We start from the raw sequence: 23045 nt of genomic DNA, 5'->3' as shown, positions 1-23045 counted from the left end.
TTTTGTCTGTACTGTTGTTGTTGGTGAGTTCAGTTTGTTATATGAACATTATTCCTGAGTCTCTGTGACATATTAGGAGGATTTTATGGCCAGTTGCTTTAGATTTATTTCATAATGCACCTTTAAATGAGAACATAATTTCAAGAGTAGACCTCAGTCACATGGATGTCAAACTTAACTTTATTGTAGAAAAAAAAACAGAGCTAGAGTTAAGGAAGAGTCTTGTCAGAAGAGACTCCACTCCAAATAAATAAATCATCCGCACGCAACGAACATCAAAGAGGGATTGTGTGCCTCAAAGGGAATAAGGGCATTGCACTCACCCGTTCTTATAGCGAAGAATGAATCTTGTTTATGCGCACACATCCAGACTCGCACTGTTTTTGTTTCATCTGCATTGATCGCTCCCCGCTGATTTGAAACCTCTCCTTGATTATCGCGCGTCTCAGTGGCAAGATCGTGGCTACAAAACGCTCAGATGTCTTTTATCTCCGCTCTCTCTCTCTCTCTTCTCGACAGATAGGTGCGCTTTATTGATCCCTGACTCGGAAACCTCCTCCACAGTCCAGCAGATTATGTCACGGCCTCGTGTATGCGAAGAACACAAAGCTGGTGCTGCGCTGCAACCGTGAAAAAAGTATCGCTTTGGAAAACTTTGTGGAAAGTTAAATAAAACAGAGATGGCAGGATCAGCCCGTTTCTCGGCTTTGAGGCGGGTTTTTTTTTGCAGAGTTTACTGATTTCACAATTCTGTTTTGGCATAAGGCTGGAAAAAAAAATTAGATAATATTTCTTAAATAACAAAAACTATGAATGTGGGGACTGTGGGGATTCTCAGAGTCTAGGGCCCTGTGGTGGCTGCCCACTATGCCCGAAGAAAAAATATATGTGTAAATAATACATGTATTTATTTGTTAGAAACCAGGACACTTGAAGAATAGCTGTCTAAACTGTAAATTATTATCTTGACATAACCACGTTTACTTGTTGCTGCTGCTAAAATCTGTGTCAAATCCAACTCCCAGGCATAAGAACCATATGCTGTTTGTTGCTTTTTATTCCTCTTTTAACCTCTGGCTTTCTTCTCTTGTCGTCCCCATGTTTTTCTTCCCCTTCTCTTCCAGCTCTCCGTTCTTCTCGCGGTTCTTCTCTTCCCTCTGCCTCTGTTAGAGCGGGGGATGTCTGTTTTCTAACACTTCTTGGCCCGCTTATCTACTCGGTCTGTATTGTGGTTCGACTGATATTTCCAACCCCATTTGTTATTGTGCTGTCAGCCTTCTTGATATCATGCCACCATCAGCGTGTGTGTGACAGTGATATCCACATTGGCTTGCGACTGTTATCTTTATAGAGGACAGTGTCCGTGCGTGTGTGAGATACCAGGCCTGGGGTGTCTGTATTTGGGGCTGCGGGAAGTTTGCATGTGTTGGATTTGTGCCTGCAACCGTTGCTTGTCTGTCAGAACGCATTATTCCGTGCATGAATTTAACTGATGACGGTGCCATTCCTCTGTGCTGGCTGTGATTGTTTGTTTGTAGGGACGCAATCATCATTCCTCTCCACCTTTCTCGCCTGTGCACAAGCAAGAATCTTCGTTTTTTTTGTGACAGTGTGCCGTGCTGTTTGGTGCTTTTGGAATTGGTGGGTCATGTTTTCGTCTTGCACTGCTGATGTTCCCAGCAGAACTGCACTGAGTTACATCTGCGGTAACATGATTGTTTTTTATGATGAGAAAAAAATCGAGCTCAGACGTTCTGGGTGCTTCTCATATCACACTTTCACATCCAGATGTCCTTTGTGGGACAGATTTGACCTCGCTCCATCTGGGTGTTGACTCTAGAAACTATAGTTTAAAGTGGTTTGATTGTAGACTCTCTCTCTGCTGCTGCTGTCACACAGTCAGTTGCTCACAGTGCTTGAAGTCGGTTAGTGCACAGCGCCAAAGGGTTCACATTTTCCTATTTAATTACTGGGAGCTTTTCCTGAGTACAGACACTTCCGTCAAGCTGCTGGTAGTCATGGACAGTATTTTAGAAGAACAAATAAATAAATAAATAAATAAATAAATATGCAATTATTTGTTGTGTCTGACTAAGTAAAAAAAAAAGAATAAATCACATTATAATAATACATGTTTACGCATGAGAAATTATTTCCTTAGCTCTTGGCCCTTTAGTTAGACCTGGCTTATATGTGCTTTTGAATTCAAATATATGCTCCATAAATAATCATTAATTAACATCATATCTTTCAAGTCATCTTGCTCTTTATTTGACTCTGGATTTGAGGCATGAGTCAGCCTTGTTGATGCCGCTCACCCACCTCCTTGGGTCAGGGGCACATTAATGACATGGTGCCCCCTCCTCCCCCTTCTCTTCCCTCCCTTACCGATATGTAAGATCCGTACAACTGCGACCAACACTGGCCATGGAGGACTATGATGTTCGCTCGGCCGCCAGCATCCTGGCCTCAGTGAAAGAGCAGGAGGCGCGTTTTGAGCAGCTGACCCGAGCCCTCGAGGAGGAGCGACGCAACGTCACCGTGCAGCTCGAGCGCGCCAACCTGCCTCCCAACTCCACCGCCAGCCAACCGCTAGCATGGCAGCAGGTGGTGATGCAGGTAAATGATGCCATGCTCCAGTGTGTCATTCAACCACCAACCTCGGCAAAGTGACATCCACCCTCATCTGTTTTCCTCCTTCCGCTTGAGCAAGTTCATCCATCATCGTGTTTGGTCACAGTCATTGCTTTTCATCGCTGCTGGAACTCAATAATATCTCTGTTCAATCTCCCTCTGATTTGGGACACTTGTTCCTATTGTCTGGAGCCACTGTTGTGCAAAACTCATGACTCATTTTCAAACATGAGCTGATGAGATTCAACCTCTCATTCTGTTTTCCTTCACCCCCCTTTCCCTTGATGCCATTGCCTGTCATCCAATCCCATTTCCTTTCACCCACTGGCCTTTGATATTGTCTGGTGGTGCTGTTGATTGGATGTGGCCCATCTCTGGCCAAAGTGTGTGTGTGGGACATTACAGTCGTGGTCAGGGCTCCCGTCAATTGTGTGTGATGTAGAAATGAGACAGCTGTCATCCCCTGAAAAATGTCAGCAGTCACAACATCCCCATTGAGCGACACATCTTCAAACTGTTTGTCACTGAGAAAAAAAAAACAATGCAAAGGTTAACACTTCCTCTATTAGTAACTCCAAGGTCAGACATCATTATCATTTGGTTTATTTCTGCCTTTACAGGGACTCTGTGGTGCTTGTGTTTGTCTTATAGATCATCAAAAAAAAAACCTCTCGGACACATTTTTAATAACGAGAATTTGAAAGCACAATTTTTTGTAATGCAGCGCCTGTATCACTGGGATAGATCACCTTTAATCACGGCAAAGTAGGCGCACGCTCATGTTTTATTGATACAGAGAAACCTGAAGAGATGGAGCTGCTTTGGCTAAATTTGCCTGGTGGTATTTATCTTGTGTCACTGTTCATTTCTTAAAGGGCTTGCTGCCAATTTGGCCTTGTGAAGAGAAAATGAAGAGAGAGAGAGAGGGTGTGTGTGTGTAAGTCTGTATTCTGCTTTATTTTTTATTCCAAATTATCTTTGTGAGGACATTTTGACCATAATTATGACTTGTCTTTAAAGTTTGAATTACTTTTTAAGGGTGGACCTCAAAAGGGTTTGGTTAAATTTCAGTGGGAAAGGTAGCATTAGGTTTAGGTTATGTTTTGGCTAAAGGGTTATAGGGAGTGTATTATGTCTATTGTAGAAGTACGATAAAAATTTATAAATCTATCTTTGTAGGGACATTTTGACCTTGTGGGGACATGGCTTTATCAGGGTTAAGACCTGGTTTTAGGGTAAGGGGCTAGGAAATGCATTATTTCTATAGTGTGTCCTTTCCAAGATATGAAAGATGTGTGAGTGTGTTTGATGTGAATGATGGCTGCATGATGAATTAAAGTGGAGCATGGACCAGTATCTTTGGGTTTAGACCCACAACCTCAAGTCCAGTGGACCCAAACTGATAAATCAGATGCAAGCAGACAGCTAATGAGAGGGAGAAGTATTGATTAATGTCCTGTTCCGCTGCAGAGAACTCACCTTTGAACACACTGTGTCTCATCATCAGTCACTTTCCATCGTTTGTGATTAGTGTGGTTTATAATCGCCGGTTCACTGTATTGAAGGGTCACGTCCAACAGTGCGCTGGGATGTTTAGTGCTGTCGGAACCTCTGTTTGTCCATTTTTCTTCTGTCCAGAAGAGTGTAGCTGCAGAGTGAGGCACGGCCCTGGACAGCAGCCAAACACTCAACAGTAAATAACGCACTGATGTTTTTGACAGTTTTGTGTGGATTTAGCCTCAGATCAGAGTCATTTGCTCACTGAATTTAATGTCAATAAGATTTGCGGCCTGACACAATGTTCGGAAGTGGTGAAATAATTTACATAGAATAAATCTCTTGTATGTATTCTGTGAAACTGTGGTACAGAGCTGTTGCCACGGAAGATAATTTGTGATTTGTGAATCTGCGCATACAGTATGAGGAGGAAAAACAACAACAATGCTGTTGGGACTCCATTAGCTTTACTGAAGAGATGGTTTGTCGAGATTCAGTGACACGGACTGATGTGCCGGCCAATCTGAATTCATCCACGGCCCCCGAGATGCGAGTCTCACATGCTAAGATCATACGCTGCCTTCATTTGATAGTGCCTTGCCCCTTTGGTAAGTGATTTTTGCCTTTGAGTGTTATCACCAAAGCTCTGAAAGGTCAAGTGTTGCATGATGACAGTTCATTGTGTGGAGGAGAGGCAGACAGCACTCAGACAACCATGTCTGTCTGGAGCAAAGAGAGAAGGTGACCTCATTTCATATACACCACACGTCTAATCTACCCACTGCCGCTGCCTGGTGCATGCATAGTTTCCATCTCTTAGCGCATACATTCACCTGGCTTTGAAAAGGCTCAACATTAAAGTTTGACAAAATTGACTTTGATTTACTTTTAGTAGGGAAAACATGAATCGAAAATGACAGTCTTGACATCATGTGAAGATTTTTCCCACAATACGCCCAAACCCAGAATGCCGTAATTGCCCAAACAACAGTCGATCCAAGTCCACTCGCAAACATTTTACTCCAGAAAAAAAGTGGTGGAGATGAAACTCCAGCCTTCGTAGTGCAGCTTGTCCAAAAAGCACACACAAAAAAAACAAAACATTACGATACCAAAGAGCCTTCACATTCTCAATCATGTTGACATTGTTTGAATCCTTTAAACTGTTTAGTCTGGATTAGTTCTATATTTGCAAGCAAAATCAAAAGAGACAGGAGAATATCATGGGAATCATCGTGACCTGCTGCTATGTGCTTAGCATCCTTACCATTCGTCTCTTTGATCACCTCCTATTATGGTACATTTTTGTGACTTTTGTCCCCCGACAAGAGAAAGATAAATGTGAACTATTGTTGAGCCCGGGAACTTCGGAATTCTTTCTCTTCAGTGGACATCATAAAATGCTGGTGTTTGGTATTCACTGCTATATTCAGTGGGATTCTACCATGGCTGAGGGGATACTATCCCTTGTGCAAATGTTGTGGGAAATTTTCAAAGGCTTGCGAGCTTTCAGAGAGAGGGGAACAGTGCAGCCTTTGATCTGCGCCTCTGTCTGTGGTGAAGACGTACAGGCCCTGGCCCTGCAATGGCACCAAAAAATACTCAAGCAACAATCACGCAAACCACCCTGCACCCACTTTTATTCCCCCCCAGCCCTGTCTCGGCACAATGGATACAAAGGGCTGAGGGTGCTATAGCGACAGAAGATCTATCCTTCCACTGGCAGGGCCCGGGAGCTCCTGTACCCTCATAAATCACCTGCCTAACAATGAGCCCTAGTTTACCCCCTCCCTGCCTCTGTCTTCTCTTGTCTTCATCCCTCCCTGTGCCATCAAGAACCTTCTCGCCTCTCATAAATACCCTAATTACCTTGGGGTGAAAGTGCCTCTTTGTTTGTTTTTGTATACCGCACTGTTTCTGTCGTCCTCCTTTGCTTATTTCCTGTGAGAAAGTCACATTGAAATTCTAATAATATTGCTTTACCACGTTTCCCTAAATCAAGTATTAGCTCAACAGTTTATTTAGTCAGTGTGAAAGTATTGAGTTGCAAAAGTTTTGACTTCTTCATATTGTAGAATGATGCAAAAAGAGCAGCAACTCTATGAAATAATTTCAGTGCTGAGGATAAATGTTCCCTATGTTTGCATCTAACATTGGTTTCCAGTGGTTCTCAATCTGCAAGATTTTGATATTTCTAGACATTCACTGGCTACTTTATTAGCTACAAATGTCAACTGATGAAGTGGCCATTGTGGCACCTAAGGTTTGGAATGGTAAAGCCCTCAGTCAGGCTTGTGTTTCGACTGAGAACTGTAGCTTTATGTGGTCGGCTCTGTGGCCACGTAGCCAGTCAACAAGTCAGTTTGACCATGCCTAGTGTATTAAGTTGCTGCCATGTGATTGGCTGATTAGATATTTTAGTAAACCTAATAAAGTGACCAGTGATTATTGGCGTATTGTGACAATTTAATATCATTTACTGCTGCTGTTGTTGCAAGAGTTTTTGGAGCCAGTGTTCTGAAGGTAAAATGTTCCATTTGCTAAACTGAAGAATATTTTGTACATTAGGATCACAAAGACTTTTGCCTGCTTAAGTGCTCAGGCTCGACTAAAAAAAGTGAAGTGCGGGTGCTATTTATGTTCTCGATCATCTTTTATTCACTCCCTTTTCAACATTAGGAGACACACTTTGAACCACACCGCTAATGATGGAGGTGGGCAAGTCCTTTTTGTGTCTCCATTCGGCAGAGGAGCCTCTGAGGAAGGACAAGATTTTTTACTCAAGGCTGGGGCTGTTGCATATTCCACTTGTTCAGATAAACACAGAAAGAGAGGTATAAAAAAAGTATATATGTTTCTATGAAGCAGCCCAAGCCTTTTCTCTGACAAACCAGCCAACCAAACACTGGTGGACTCTGTGTCGACCGTGGTGCGCCTCACTGCCATTTGATCACAATCCATTAAACCATTATGTTCACTAAAAGCATCAAGAGTGGAATCTGAAAACTACTCCCGCTTCCTTGACCACACATCATCGCTGCGTACTTCCAGAGGTGAATAGAGAAGCTAAATGTCTTTTAGGGCCACAGCCTCCTGCTTGAGTGCACGGAAGTCCTCGTACTTGTGGATGACCCTGGACCTGCCTGTGAAGTTCAGAGACTAAACTACTTTGCCCATGTGTTTGAAATAAAGCTTCCTCCTCCTCCCTGGACACCTACATATACGCCACCTGAGGAATGTGACCTCACCTCTCTCAGTGTCCACCAGAATGTCCAAACAAGGCTGGTGCAGACCCCAGAACCAAAACAGAAGACGCTTAATTGAAAACAGTTTTAGAGGTTTGTAGAGGGGCCTGGGTGTTCTTCAAAGTCTTGATTTAATCATCATCATGAGTTTAACTAACTGCTGTGACATTTTAACAACATGACTTACAAGCATGTAAAAAAAAAGTCATGAAATGAGGACCAGAAGCTGCAGTCAGTTGTTTTGCTTTATTGAAGAGAACATTCCTTACACCTAGAAAGGAAACTTTTCTTTCCAACCTCACTCCTGTGTGTTCTTTAATACAGGTTAATGGGAATTCAGGTCTATTGCCAAGTAAACTGTCTCTTAGCCTGTAAACTGGCTTTTGGAATCAAATGCTTACTAAAAAAAAATACAATTAGACTTTGGTTAAAAGTGCTTGGATGCCAGGGTTGCACTCAATTTTCCTGTTAAGCTGCTGAAGCTCAGGACCACAGCTCAACAGAGAAATCAGATAAAGAAATTTGGGAAAATAATAAAGCAGTAAAGTCATATACCCACACACACACACACACACACACACACACACACACACACACACACACACACACACACACACACACACACACACACACACAGAGATCAGATGATTTTGCACTCAGGCTGACTGACTGTATGAGGTCTGGCATTGCCTGAGGCTAGACCGACTGTAAAAGACTGGACACTACAGAGCCTAGGAATTTGCAGACCTTTGCTGGTGTGTGTCAAACACCACACACACACATGCACGCACACACACACGCACACACAAACACACACAGTCTGGAAATCATGTAATTTGTCTTACGCCGAAGCCAGACTTATGGGCCCCCTCTTTCTATGTTGCAGGATTTGAAAAGGGTGAAGTGGAAGGAGGTTGGGGTTGGTATGTGAACTGTCTGAGAATGACGGTAGTGCTGCAGAAATGTGTGAAAAGACGGACTCTTCTCTTTTTCCAAGGGCCTCATTCAAGCGGGTCATTCGGTGCCTGTTTAATAAGCATCTTTGCGAATCTTTTGCGAAGCTTTTTGATACATTTTGAATTTGAAAGGCGCAATGCACTTGGGGTCAGCCAATATGAAATGTTGTATTTTATTTTATCTATAACTAGGGATGGGATAATACCACTTTTTTTGTGTCAGATACCGATATCACTACCTATCTACCGATATTAGTCCGATACAGTCATTTTAAACCATTTATTAAAGGTGCATTATGTAATAAATCAAAAGCAACTGGCCATAAAATCCTCCTAATATGTCACAGAGACTCAGGAATAATGTTCATATAACAAACTGAACTCACCAACAACAACAGTACAGACAAAATATTTGCATTAAAAAAAATCATTTGCAGACTGCAAATCATGTTTATGTTTAGAAATCATGTTTTGGCATGTGGCGCCACCTACCGCCGTCTACCAATCATTGCAGTCAGTAGAGTCTCAGCTGCCGAGCAACCACGGGTTGCCAGTTACGTCAGAAAACGAAACCTAAAAGACCTCGGTATTTTGAATTTGAATGTAGTAACCGTGTTTGGCCACATTCTTACATATGGCGCCTTTAACTATGAAGCTGTTTGTCCTGAGTCATTTAAAAGACATAATTTTTCAATGTGTAACAAACTTACAAGATAAAAAGAAGAAATAAACAGCCCAAACATGAAACAGCTAAAATGCTTTTGCTCATTTTTAACGACATTTTAATAGTCTGTGTGAATAGTGAAGCATGTGATTTATAGTATTTTTGGATTGTATCGGATTCATTACTGACCGATACCAAGTATCCAAAAATGTCACAAGTTATTTATTTTACAATAAATGAAGCAAAAAGATGCAAAAAGACTGTATTGAGCGATATTTGTTATTGCTAATGGACAAAATAAAATAGTATCAATCCTTTAACGCAGCTGTGTTTTGTTTACTTCCCACGGCTGCTGACCTTCGACAACGTATACCCCCACATCATCCAAAGAGCCACACCCAGAATTCCTAAATAATGCGAACACGTTATAGGTGCAAAATGTCATCTATCTTGTAATGCAATGCAAAACACGCACTCAAGACTCTCAACAGTGTGTTAGCCAAGGTCAAATAACAAAACTAATACTCTCCGAGTCTCTGAGTTAGCATTGTAGAGGACAATAGACTTGCATTCAACTCGCATTAGGCGATGCTTCTTACACTTCGAGAGGATGCAATGTCACAAATACACTCATTATATAAAGAAGAAGATGCTTGAACAAGCACAGTTAATCACTCTGGGAACTGTTTGCACTCACTGTGAGTTAAACAGAAGAGTGGCACCGTGATATGAGAACAAACAATAAATGATGATCTTACATCTAATTTAAATGGCGTTGGTGGCTCCTGACTTAAGGTCAGGACTTAAGGCTCCCTCTAGTGCAAGTGCTGTCCCGATTCTCAGAAAAATTAATTTGAGTGGCGAGTTTAAGGACTGTATCGCCCTCAATGTTGAGATTTTCCGAGACCACCCTTGGGAGCAAGGGCTACCCAGAATGCATTGCGTGTTTTGACATAACAAAGATGGCGCCGAAAGCAGCGAAACGAGTACGCTACAAATTAAGTATTTTCTTTGTTAATAGAGATATAAAAATGATGAAAACCATTGTATTATCTTAGTTTAGGCCCATATTATGGATTACTTTTACGATCTTTTGTCAACACTTGGTTTTGAGCTCCAGGGTTGAGCTTGAGGGTTAAGATCGAGGGTTAAGATAGGAATTGGAATTGGCCCTTAGTCAATTTGTTCACGTGAAAGAATCTATACGTTTAAATGGAAATTGGGAATATGCTTCGCCTGCGTTAGTTCTACAGTAAATCTGTGATTTTACATAGAAACATCACAAGGTTACAATAACAAGAAAGTCTGTGATAACACAGTTCAGCCCGAGTTAAATGTATGGAAAAATAACGACGACTCAACTCAGACTCTCTCAGCTGTGGCTTATCTTAACATATAAAGTGAAGTGTACTCAATATGTTGAATCATGAATATATATATATATATATGTATATTAAAAAGAATGTGAATGAAAAAGAAGTGTGCATAAACGTTGATGATTTGCTGCGTTTTCAACCCTCAAAAGTGTCCCAGTTCTCATGACATGATGGAAAACTAGGAAAAGTCTTTTCCTCTCTTTTTTTTTTCTTTTTTTTTCAATAGCCGTATTTCATTCTTGCAGGATTGGGACATAAAAGGAGAAAATAGAAGCGTTTGGTCTGAATTCATGTCATTTAAACAGAACTTTATTTCCCAAAGTGAAGGGGAAAATTGCCTTTTTGCAAGACAAAGGTCCCAAATAGATTGGACTCTAATCCTCTGCATCGCTGAGTAGCCGTTTTTCAAGAAGGAGAATAAAACATGATAGTACAAGTCATTAGATAAGGTTTTTCTTTTCTTTTCTTTTCTTTTGCAAACTGTGCCATTGTTAGAATAAACAGCAGCCAGTAGTAGAGAAGATCATTTTGGTCCTGTACACACATGCATTATTTTGTTATCAGCCTCCTATTGTCCAGTGAATATTATAAAGCAGCAAAGACGGTGTCTTTAAAAGCCTCTTGCATACGTTTTGCAAACCTGCTTTTGGCTGAATATTCCTGTTTGTAAAAGTCCCTGGAATGAGATAACATTTAAACCTCCTAAAAGTTAAAGATAATAAAACAAAAATACCATATAGGTTGCTTATCTTTCTACTTTCCGTATCTGCTTAAACTCATTTTCTTCTTCCATCTGTCTTTATTTCTGCATCTGGTAATCTGGAATTTACTGTAAGTGAAAAAAACCATTCAAACAGATGCGGCTTCACTGGAGGTGTCTGGCTGTCGAAGCAGCCTCGTTGCCGCGCATTAACTTTTCTACCATCTGTTTCACACGTTTGTGCTGACAGAGCGAGTGAGGCTGATCTTCGGGAGGTTTGATTACAATTCCTGGATTATTCATACGTCTTGTACGTTAATGTTACGCACGCCAGGCACGGGTTGGTAGCATATGATCCACATGATCTGTGTCACTTACCTGGGATGTTGAAGACATTACAGGAACCATATTTGGAATGAAGTGTTTAGTGCATGTTTACACTTGTTTATTTTCCACATTTCCTGGAGCAGAATGCTTATTGATGCAGCCATTGTGGCAGTATGGTTTAAATAATGGCAACTAGAACACAGAGCATTTAGGCTGCCTTTTTCCCATGTACAATCTATACAGAGGCTATAATGATGTGTCTTATAACCTTTTTTTCAGCACAAGCTATGAGCAACCTGAATACTTTTTTTTCATTTTCACCAACTAATGTATTTAAACAAACCTGAGCAAAAAGTACTCAAAATTTTTAAAATCTGATTGAATTTGGAAATTTCTATATATAATTATTGCTACTTTATATCACAACCAAAAATAAAACGAGTGATAACTTTGACTCATAAGAGGATGAAAAAAACGCATTTTGTAATGCCTGAATATGTGACCTATAAACACACACCACCAGGATGTCCATATAAGGATTTGTGTATTATTCCCATGGTAATATACCAAGTGTGCATCTGCGGCACAGATCCGTGCTGTGTGAGCACTAAGGGTTAACCAGGAAGTCCCTTGTGTAGTCTGTATATATACAAAAGAACTGACGTAGACTTCCGGTTTAAACAGTGACACCTATAGGAAGTAAGTAAGCACTTATGATTAATCAAGTTATACGTGGATGAACACAAGATTGAGCTTACGTGTGTATTTTAATGAAGAAATGTGAAGTTGTTATGATATAATTATTCTCCCTATAGTTCTTATTGACACAAGGGGAGGGGATGAAGGACCCTTGCACAGTTTGGGGGACCAAAGTAAAGCATAGTGAGCACGTAGGGCTTTTCCAGTTACTGTTTTGAGATAATAAATCACAAAATCTTGGCCATGTGAAAGTCAGTAAAACGTTGAGCCAATAACAGTCAACTAAAACTGGACATGCCAAACACGCATGTACAGCTTTATGGGCTAAATCAGCAGCAGTGCTTCTTTTCTTCTCATCTACTCTCACGAGTATTCTGGAGCACTTAATGGATTTTATAAATACGGTTATGAAAGTCACTCAACACTTAAATTGCTTAAATGGAACGTGACATCGCAAATCACACACGAGACAGAATTGTGATATTCCTCTTTAACCGCTTTTTGAAAGGCGCTGTTGGTCGGATGAATTGTTAATCACGCTGTTGGAAATAAAAAAAAAGACAGGTCTCGATGTAGTGTTGCATAGTGGGCCATGTCTTTCATTAAGAATACTGTAGCAGTAACATTCGGGGAAATGAAATAACACTGGCAAGCTGGTGGAATGCAAAACCTCAGCCATTTCCGCTCCGTTTGGAATTTCTCCTTTTTCTTCTGGTTTTTTTTCTCCCCCCTCTGTTTATTTTAGACCAGTCATCCTTTTTCTCTCTGCTGCTCAAGCTCCTTTCAATTTGCTAAACTTCTATCTACGTTATTAGATTAACATTCCTATTCAGCCCTGGTCACAGTCACAGCTACGTGAATCTGAATTCTTTCACGTATACGCTCCACCCCTCCCTCCCTTACATCAAGTGCAGCGAGAGGAACGGGACAAAGAGTCGCAGAGAGAGAAGGAGCTGTGTGTGCATGTGAGTGTGTGTGAAAAGGCTGTCAAAATGTATATGGGGTGCCTTTCCTTCAGGAGGGGCAACTTTTGTTTTGTCTGTGTGAGCCCATGTTTCCCCCCCCGTCCCTCCTTTTCCTGGTCTCGCTCTGTCTTTGCCAACAAGGAGGAGGGGATGATGGGTTGACAGACAGACGCAGCTGGAGTGTATAGAGGGAGCTGGTCCCACCCCACTAACATGCCAGAGAGCCAGAGATAGAGCGAGAGACACTGACCCAATGAGCAGGATGAGTGGAGAGAGAGAGAGGCATAGGAGGAGGAGGAGGAGGAGGAGGAGGAGGAGAAGAGAACGCTGCTTCACAGCTCCTGCTGCCTGTCTGGGAACCCTTCTTTTTGTTAGCACACCTCCTCTTTCCCCTTTCTCTCAGCCCCAGTGGTTTTTGTTCTCACTCTGGATAACTTTTATGCATGTGTGTGCACGCGCGTGTGTGAATGTGTGTGTGTGTGTGTGTGTGTGTGTGTGTGTGTGCGTGCATATTGCACATACACTGTTAGTTTGCCTCCATTCCTTTTCATGAATTCCTCCTTTTCGTTTTAGGGGAGGGGGCATCGTGCGAAGCAAAGCAATGACTCCCCCCCCCCCCCCCCCATCTCTTTCTCTATTTCCATACATTCATACAGCATCTCTCTCTGCAAAGGGGAAAGTAGGCTCCTCTTTTCAGCTGTTTTCAAAAAGGTAGCCAAATTGACATAGGATGAGGTCATTGTAATTTCAAAGTAAAAGCATTACTGCACTCACGGCTACATATTATACACTATATAGTATCCCTTGTAGTTGTTAATACATCAAATATAACATCAGTGTCATTGTTGCATCTTATGCACGTTTATCAGTGACCACCAGTAATAGAATATAAAACATTTTTTATCCACTATTGTAAGAAACTAAGAAAATATAAATGAATATTTTGTAACCGTTAACATTTTTTTGTTTCTTTAAATTCATTTGAAATCCAGGTTATTCTTCATAAACAGTGACATATTACACATTCTGTTGGCCATGTCGGGGGTGATAAATTGTTGGATGTGTTTTGGTGTGCTGGAAAATAGGTGACAACATAGTAAGAATAAATAATTTTGATTTTGTGACCAATCACAGTGAAAGCAAAACGTAGCTGCTCCAGTTAAACATCGTGTGTAGGAGCATGTGATATCCAATGGTGAGATTGCAATAAAAATTGTAATAAAGTGATACGCATACTTTTGTGTGTGTCGGTAAAAACAAAGCCTTCACATAATCTGGAAGTTTGTCATTTTTTAAGATGGAGGCCTCTGTAAAGCAAGGCCCTTGCCTAAATACATTTAAAGGGCTACACGATATATATGTTTTTATTCTAATGTGATGATCCACAAAAAAAAAATACTGATATATTTAGTAATCCTTTAATAAACCATAGTTTATGTGACACACTTAACCTTTAGTGTCTATTAACTTAAATTAGTACATTTAATTCTATTGAAAAAAAGTTGCATCTTCACAAAAAAAAAAAAAACTTGCACTACGTGCTTTTATTTTGAAACGCCCCTCGTCCCACTTCCGGTAGTGCGCCGCCTTACTGTGTCCGGCTTGACGCGGCGGAGCAGAGGATGGCTGCTTGCTTCTGAGCTGCTGCCTCTGCGCTCACGGAGGGAAACCTCAACGTAAATAGACGAGGAAAGCGTGCGGGGAGGAGAGGAGAGGAGAGGAGGCAAAGGAGAACTTTTTATTTTTGCCCAGAGAAGGTGGAAATAGTTGTCACGCGTCTCCCCGGGAGCTTCTTATATTTTTTTTTATCGGGAACGTAAGAGGGGATTTTGGACCATGCCTGCTGAAGTGAAGCAGGTTTGTGTTGCTGAGACTGCCTCTCTCTCTCTCTCTCTCTCTCTCTCTCTGTCTCCTCTCACTGTGTCTTCTGCCTGTCTGGATTTTCTTGCCTTCTAATTGAGTCCTCATTGTTTCGAATTTGTTTACATTATCACCCTGCAACATTACTCTGTGTGTGCATTGTGTAGCTTTTTTTGTGTTACATCTTTCAGGAGGATAGTGCCAGAGCTCTCTCTCTCTCTCTCTCTCTCTCTATGTGTGTGTGTGTGTAGCCTATGTGTGTGCACGTATGTGTGTGGAAATTTCATGCCTGTGCTGCAATGACATGAGATACTGTAAGGACTGTGTACTTACACCACTTAGTGACCATTTCATGCTGTAAATAGTCCTGACCATGAAATATTATGTTTGGTGGTGGTCCTGAGTCTGTGTGTGTGTGTGTGTGTGTTCTGCAGTAAAGCACTGCGATGACACATGAGTTCCATGACACATCCCTGGGCTCTGACCTGTCTATCCTATAGAATGATGAGGTGCGATGGCCAGTACGAGCAGTGAAGTATTGCAGTGTCTGTCCTCGATCACTGCCTGTGAGGCTCTGAATGAGCCTGGTGACAGGATTTACTGCACAGTTGTGTGTGTGTGTGTGAGAGACATGGCATTAAAAAAAACACGCTTCTTTGTCTTTGACTTGCACAGATACCACAGGAATGTGGTGTCGCGAAACTGTTGTTTTCTTGTGTCTGTGTGGGTGTGTACTATAGGTACCGAGGCACGATGATGTGCGTACGTTATTTGGAAGTGTTCCCTGTGTTTGAAGTGCCATCCACTCAGGCAAGCCTACACCATCACAACGTTCTTTTCCCCGCCGCCGAGCTTGGCAGCGCTCGCATGCACTAAAAAAAACAAAAAAACAAGGAAGAGCGATATCCAAAAAAGAAGGAAGGAAAGTGGAGGGAATATAATCTGATTGAATAAGGTCAACCTCTCATCAGCAGTTACTCTCCTCTGCTGGGAGGAGATGGGTGGAGCTACCAAACCAACCCCCCTGTTTGGCAGACAAAAACATTCTGTCAGGTCTGATAGTAATACATTAACAATTCCCTCCTGGATGGATGCCACTTGATAACTCAAGGAGCTTCCGCCAAAAAAAGATTTCTCCCTCACGCTCACTTTGTTCTTTCCCTCCCCGAGTTTGGATAAGTTTGAAGGCTGCACTCCACGTACGCGTCGATGGATCAAAAGCAGAGCAAAATGTTGCCTGTTGGAATGTGTTGGCTTGGATTATGGGAATGACACGAAATACCATGTCCACAACTTGAGAGCGTGTCCTCTCCATATGCCTCCCCAAATAGGTCAAAGACCGTGACCCCCCGCCGGACTGACATGGCTGGCATACTTCGGCGTCGTAGCGTGACCTTTTCAACTCCACAACTGAACATTCCACAGCTCCAAAGCACCTGCTTTTGCCGCGCTGGAGGGGGTCAACATGTGTCCACCTCACACTTAATCCATAGATGGATCAATTTCAGTGTCTTTCGCCTTCCTTTTGCACAGTTATGCTATTAGGCCTCTGAGAACATTACAGAGCAGGAGAGGAGTTGTCATTTGAACCCTTTACAGCTACTGCTTTGTACAGTGATGCTCTTTAATGCGCTGAGGGGGTATCCAGTACCCGTCCACACACAGGCACACGCCCCATGCACACGCCCACACACCCAGCCCCTCAGTGCTCCAGCCAAACCTACATGACACATTTTAAATTAATATAATTAAGTCATTGCGAAATTGTCCCATCCAAGAAAACAAACAACAACAAACTCAAGTGCATGAGAGCTAGTGAGAGTAAAGCCCAATTTATACTCCTGCGTAACGTGCTCTGCGTAGGTTACATAGAGCCTCTGCGTCGTCTCCGACTGCACAAAATATTTTTTAAGTGTCCGTCACTCCGTCAAGGGACAACGGAGACGGCAAGAGCTGCGATTGGTCCTCAGGACAGGTCGGGCTAAGCTGCTCTGTGCCGGCTCACAGTGCGCACCGAGCGTCCACAGAGGCGGAGCTGATCACCGCCAACAATGTCGCTGCCAAACTATAAATACGTAATATCTGAATACACACAGCAACGGCCACTGTTTCAACAAAAACAGTCTTTCTCTCTCGGACGCCATTGCTCACTGTAGCCAGAAGCACAACAACTTTGCGCAGCGACCCCTACTGATCGGGTGGGAAATTGCAGTGCGTATCCGTCACCACGACGCAGAAGTATGAAGGCTCGAGGGGTCTCCGTGGTTACGCAGTCGGATAACGCATTACGCAGTCGGAGAAGTATAATGTGGCCTTAATGTGGGGATCACGGTCTTGTTAACCTGTGAGTCTATGAAAAGGAGAATCTACCAAATTAATTCAGGATGCATTCAGTGTACCCGGTAAATTTCGATCATTGCCGTATTTTAAATTTGGTGAAAGATGCGAGGGAGATGCTGCTCTGCTTTGACCCCATAATGCTGCAGCAGAGCTTACAGTAAGTAAATGTGGATTACTGCATCCCTCAATTAGTGGAGGGAGCCTGCACCAAAAACCACGTCTGAGTTAAATATAAACAGGCCTTTTATTTTAGAACTTTGCACCAGCAGGCTCGCACCCAAAACCTTGTTGAGTTTAGTTGCAGGAGGCTGCAGTGTCTTCTGCTCATGAAAAATAGAACAACAGATTTGTCGTGTAGGAGAAAGGAAAACATCATGAATAATCCAGTAGTCATCATCTTGCCAAGGTCTATCAGAAAGCCGACTTTACTCTTCCTCCGCGAGCGAGAAGGACTCTGTCTGAATAACAGAATAATTCACCAGTCATTCAGCCAGACTAAAGCAGGTCTTGTCTTCAGACCGCTGGTTACTGGCAGATGCCTGACAGCCAGAAGGGCTTTGAGCCACTGCGACTTCACATCGCACCGTCCCCTCAAATCTGATGCTGTCTGATTTATTGCCATAAGTTCATATACAAACAAAATCACTGTCAAACTTCATCTCCATCTTGTTTTTTTTGTAGGGGAGTTATTTTTATGACAACACAACCACACTTGTGCATTCTTTCCCATTCCTTTCCTCGGGCTCTGCTTGTGTGACTGTAGAAATCGTGCAGATCAATATTTGAAGACATTTTTTAGAGCATGAGGAAGAGGCATTGTTTTGGGGGCGCGCGGAGGTCCAACAAGAGTAATGCCAATGACCGGAAACATATGAGCACTCAATAGCTGTGGAGAGTGCATGCATGTAAAGGGGGGTTGGGTGAATTATGGGAGTGGGGGGGTTATGAGTGCTGTTGTATTTTGAAGGGGTGAAAGTCTTGGAAGAGCTTTGATCATATGGTGCCACACGCCTGATGACTGGTGATACCAGATGGCTTTCCCATCACACAGCCTGTCCATGCATACAGGCCATTGTCACCATGTTTTCCTATACTTTGCTCATGGCTGCACTTGACCCATGGCATGAAACAGTATGGCAGCAATGGCAAACGTGGTGAAAGCAAGGGTCTGGGTTTTGTTTTGTGTCCTATTTTAACATGCTCATGTTGAATAGAAAATGCTCAATTACAGCAGTGGGTATAATGGTTTTTTAGAACCTGTAATGCCACTGTCCTCGGGGAAGTGAGGCGAATAAACAAAACATGTGCTGGATACAGCTTTCCATCTGTGCAGATTTCTCTGCTGGTTTATTATCTCTGGACTTATTATCTGGCTAATTAAGGAATTGGAAGTATCACATTGAGCTCTGGAAACGTCCTTAATTTGAGTTTACATAAGCTACATTTTATGATTTGTTTTCCTCATTATACTTGAATTACACATTATTGTCTATAATTGTATCACAATGTTTTTTCTTGACTAAATGTAGAAATGACGCTAGTGCTGTCAGCTCCTGGAGTAATATCTGATCTGCACAATCAAAATACTATCCTTTCTTGTTAGCTGTCTGTAGTTATTAAAGGAATAGTTCGGAATTTTGGACATAAGACCTATTTTCCAACTCAGCCGGTGTGATGGAGACGTTTTCAAGAAATTTCATTCAGTTCTTCTAGTTGCCGAGTTCGCTGTGCTATGGCTAGGGCAAGTCAATGGTACAAGTTAGCATGGCATTAAAAACACTTATACAGACTCCACAGTGCACCCGAGGCAAATCGATTGTAACGGCAGACTATCGATGTACATATCTGTGTTGATAGAATAATATTTGAAACAAAACTAACCTCGCATCGCATGAATTTTTGAGGGACTACTTTCTCAGCAGCGGAATCAGTCCACCGCTGCCATAGCCTAAGAGGAAGTATGGCGCGCTGCTGCTGCTGCTGCTGAGACATAAATCCTTCAAATTGCAAGGTTGCTTTTATTTCAAACATTCTATCAACACAGATATGTACATCGATAGTCTGCCGTTTCAATCGATTTGCCTCGGGTGCAAAAGGGTGGGAAGGGAGGGGGTGAGCAGAGGAGAAGTTCTTTGTTGTAAATTTCAGCCTCTCCTCTAGATGGCACTATAAACTACTTACTTCACCTTTAAGACGGAGGGGGACAGTTCAGTTTGAGGACATTAGCTACACAACAGATCTACGTATATTAATTAAAAAAACTTAATTGACAATGATAATTAATGGGACGTGACTTAGATATATTACCCTGGTACAGTTATAACTATTTGTGAAAGCTATCTGAAAGACATTTTTATCTTTTCTTATCTGAAATCTCCTAATGCAACTTTACCAGACATCTGGTCAACTGAGTGTGGTCAAACAAACCTCAGAAATATGTGAAATATTAATGGTATTTGACCCCAGCAAGTTTGACACCGTACTATACATAGTGCACTGTATTTTCCTGCTGTGGATCAGATGACCACAGCTTCAGGTTTTCGGTGTTTACTTACTGTGGTTGTGTTCTGTGGAGCATCGGGGGGTCTATGCCACTCAACCCTTGGCACCGCAGACACACACCACTCCTGCCTCGGCTCACACTTTCTTCCGTCCAAGCACATTTTGGCTGGCTGACAGCGTGACTGAGACAGGCCTGCGCTCGTTCACTCGCCGTTTGACCACTGGTGAGGACCATAATACTCTCTCAGCTTTCATCATCACACTGATGGAATTAAAAAAAAAAAAGAAAAAGCTGAGTGGCAGTAAATTGGAAGACTGAAGAGGGATGGTGGAGATGTATGCGTTCATACTGCTATGTTTGGAAACAGGGCTTGGGGAAGATGAAGCAGCGCATTAATGAGATGGCAGCTTATTATCTTGCTGGAGCTGTTCTTTTTTTTCCCCCAAAACTATTCAGCTTTGTGTGTGAATGTGCGCAGAATGCTTGCCATATAAAGCCTTAATGTACATCTCTGACAAACACAAGAACAAAACAACGTTCCTTTGACTTTCAGTGACTTGTATATGGCCTGTTGACTAATGGTAATTGTGTTTTTGCTGCTGCCAAATACAGTAAATCCTCAAGAGGTGTGTGTCAGTCCGTTCTCCTTACAGCACACACATGCCAGAGGCTACACAGTAACATCACTTGGATGTATGGTTTATTTATTCCCTATTTTGTCTGCAGGCCACAGACAGAGTAGATACTACCTCACATTTATACTGAACCATAAGGTTGACAAGAGTCATTAAAGACTGTATTAAAAAAGGTTTTCCTTCTTATTCCTCCATTTTCTCACTCTTTGTGTGCTCCATGCTGAGGATACTGCTGCCATCCAGACCCTCAGTCAGAAGGTGATTTCATTCTGGGGCCTTTTTTTTAAAAGGACTGGTCCTTTTTTTTGGCAGTTATGTATAGTTCATACAGGCCCCACCTCCTCTGTCCTGCAGCTGAGGACCTCTCAGAGGGGCCCTTGGGGGCAAGGTCAAAGTCCTCATAAAGATTCTCTCAACTAGAAATGCAAGAACAAACGCCTCTCCACTTCTCCCTTTCTCCTTTTTTTAACCCCTCCAGTACCAATCGTACATTGTATTACAGAGCACATCCAGTGGAATTGTGGGGGCTGGGGTGTGATTGTCGGCTCAGGCTCCTCTTTGCGTGTTTAGTCTGGAACTTTCTTTTGAGGGATTAGCCCACTTCCTGCCTCTGGGCCGGCCGCTGGAAGCAGTTGGGATGCTGGAGAGAGCATCGATCCTCCATCATCACCCTACCATCTGTCTCAGGCGGCCTTTTGGGATTAATGATTGCCTCTGACAGCTCTTTAGTAGGGCTCCATCAGTGCCAACCAACCATTCAGATTACACTGATATGTGGCAGTGTGAGGAGTTTGCACATCCTCCATTTGTGTGCATTGCTGATGAATTGCTTAGGTTTTCTCAAACATGACAGCAAGAGGTCAACCAATTATTCAAATGTTATATTTGCTCATTTAAATGCCTCTTTTGCTGAAAACAACATTTTCGTCTTGTAATTAGTTATCATAGCATTTCTTTGTGGCAAGTCTCTACTCCAAGGAAACAAAAACAAACTCTAGAGCATGGCAGCTTGTTGTGTTTAGAGGAGTGGATTTGAAGTGCATTCAATGACCCTCGGAAATGTCATTATTCACACATGCATTACACTGAGCTAATGCCTGCTGCTGTTGCCACCTTTTTGAAATGGATGCTCTACCAATTATGTAGACATGGGGTCGTTCAAGAAGTATGGAAAGCAATGCAAAATACTAAACATTGTTTCGTTGAATGTATTTTTATATATTAATATTTTTTTTTCTGATTATTTTTATTTTTCGGATGGGGTTATTGGCAGAATGAATGGCTCTGGACTGTCTGATTGGTTGGACGAGGGGCAAACTGTGGTTTCGCTTACATTCAGTGTATAGTCCAATAATAAGTCTGACACAATCTATTTGACAAATATTTGATTCTGTTTGTCTATTGTCTCCTTTTTGGAAATGCAACTATATTTCCAACAGCATGTACTGTTATTTGCAGAGCCATGTTTTGGTTCGTCAGAGCTTCGTCACAAAGCCCGTAGGGACTTTGAAATGAGGGCTGGCTGTTACTGACCCTCTGACGGTTGAAGCGATGAGGTCTTTATTAGAATGCTGCTCTGGCCCTTGCAACACATAATAGTTGCTCTAACTGCCAATGGCTCTGGTCCAGAGAGAAAAGTAAGAAAGAACGATAGAGCAGGAAAGAGTGAATGGGAAAGTCCAAAACATTGCAATCTTGGAGGCACAGCGCTCATTACTACATGCTGGCACAGCTCTGGCTCCACCTTGACCTACACATAACTTCAACTAAACCGGGAAAAGAAAAAGTGACACCTTGTGATAGGAAAGATAAACAAGTACCTGGCATTTTGGTGCTATGCAACACTATGTAGAGTTCACTGCTTTCTAGAGGAGAGGTATCCACACACTAGGCTGGCCGTCATATGCCATTAAGTGTGATGGCACAGCATTGTTACCCGTGTCCCCATCTTCTCTTAATATGTGTTTAGCCCATTCTCAGAGGAGCCACTGGGGAACAATGGAGTGATGCGCCTCCACGCACATTCCACATGGCTCTATTGAGTTGTCTAATGGACCTCTACATGCATGGCCCACACTGGCTGTTGGGACCTCCTCAAAATACAATCCCAGTCCATCACGCACCCTCATATTTAATTTGTTTGGAATCTGTAATAGGCTGTGAAGTGTAGCGTGGTACTGTGATGATCTGTGCCAGCCAGGTCTGTGGATATGTAGGGACAGGTGCCAGCCATCAGTAGAAGGTGCTGTACTTAACACTGCGTGCTGGGCAATGTTGGCCCTGTTGTGTAGGCTTTCATGGCTGCCAGTATCCTGTTGCTCCAGCCAAGCAAGCTTTTAGCTTCGGTAATAGGACATTGAAGCGGCATGTTCGCTTTCTGAAGAGGGGGCAGCTGAAAGTTAAAGAGAAAATGTTGTGTCATTGAGAACGAGATGCAGGGTGGCAGGATGAAACACTCGACAAAATCACTTCCTGTGTTTGCTTTGCTTGAATAACTTTGCCAGCAACCTAGGTGTTGAAGAGCCACGAGTTGCATTATCGGGTGGGTGGCAGTGGGTGGTTCAACGGACCCAAAACACAAACATTGTAAATAAACAGAGTTTGTAACCACAATTGAAAATTCATTTTGTGAATAAACTGGCTG

The 23045-nt window shown here is 42.4% G+C and overlaps 1 protein-coding gene across 1 annotated transcript in view; it reads left to right on the top strand.

Moving 5' to 3' along the window:
- Window positions 1-2427: 2427 nt before the first annotated feature.
- arvcfb (ARVCF delta catenin family member b) overlaps window positions 2428-23045 on the top strand; it is a gene marked incomplete at its 5' end in the record, with an annotated part of 127848 nt that continues 107230 nt past the window's right edge. The window contains one exon of the mRNA XM_083903192.1: window positions 2428-2619. Coding sequence (XP_083759318.1) covers window positions 2428-2619 — 192 coding nt within the window. The remainder of the gene's footprint in view (window positions 2620-23045) is intronic.

This window comes from Microchirus variegatus (genome assembly GCF_963457635.1).
Source record: "Microchirus variegatus genome assembly, chromosome: 16".
NCBI lineage: Eukaryota > Metazoa > Chordata > Actinopteri > Pleuronectiformes > Soleidae > Microchirus > Microchirus variegatus.
Note: the sequence above shows the minus strand (reverse complement) of the source record. Positions and strands in the feature narration are given on the sequence as shown.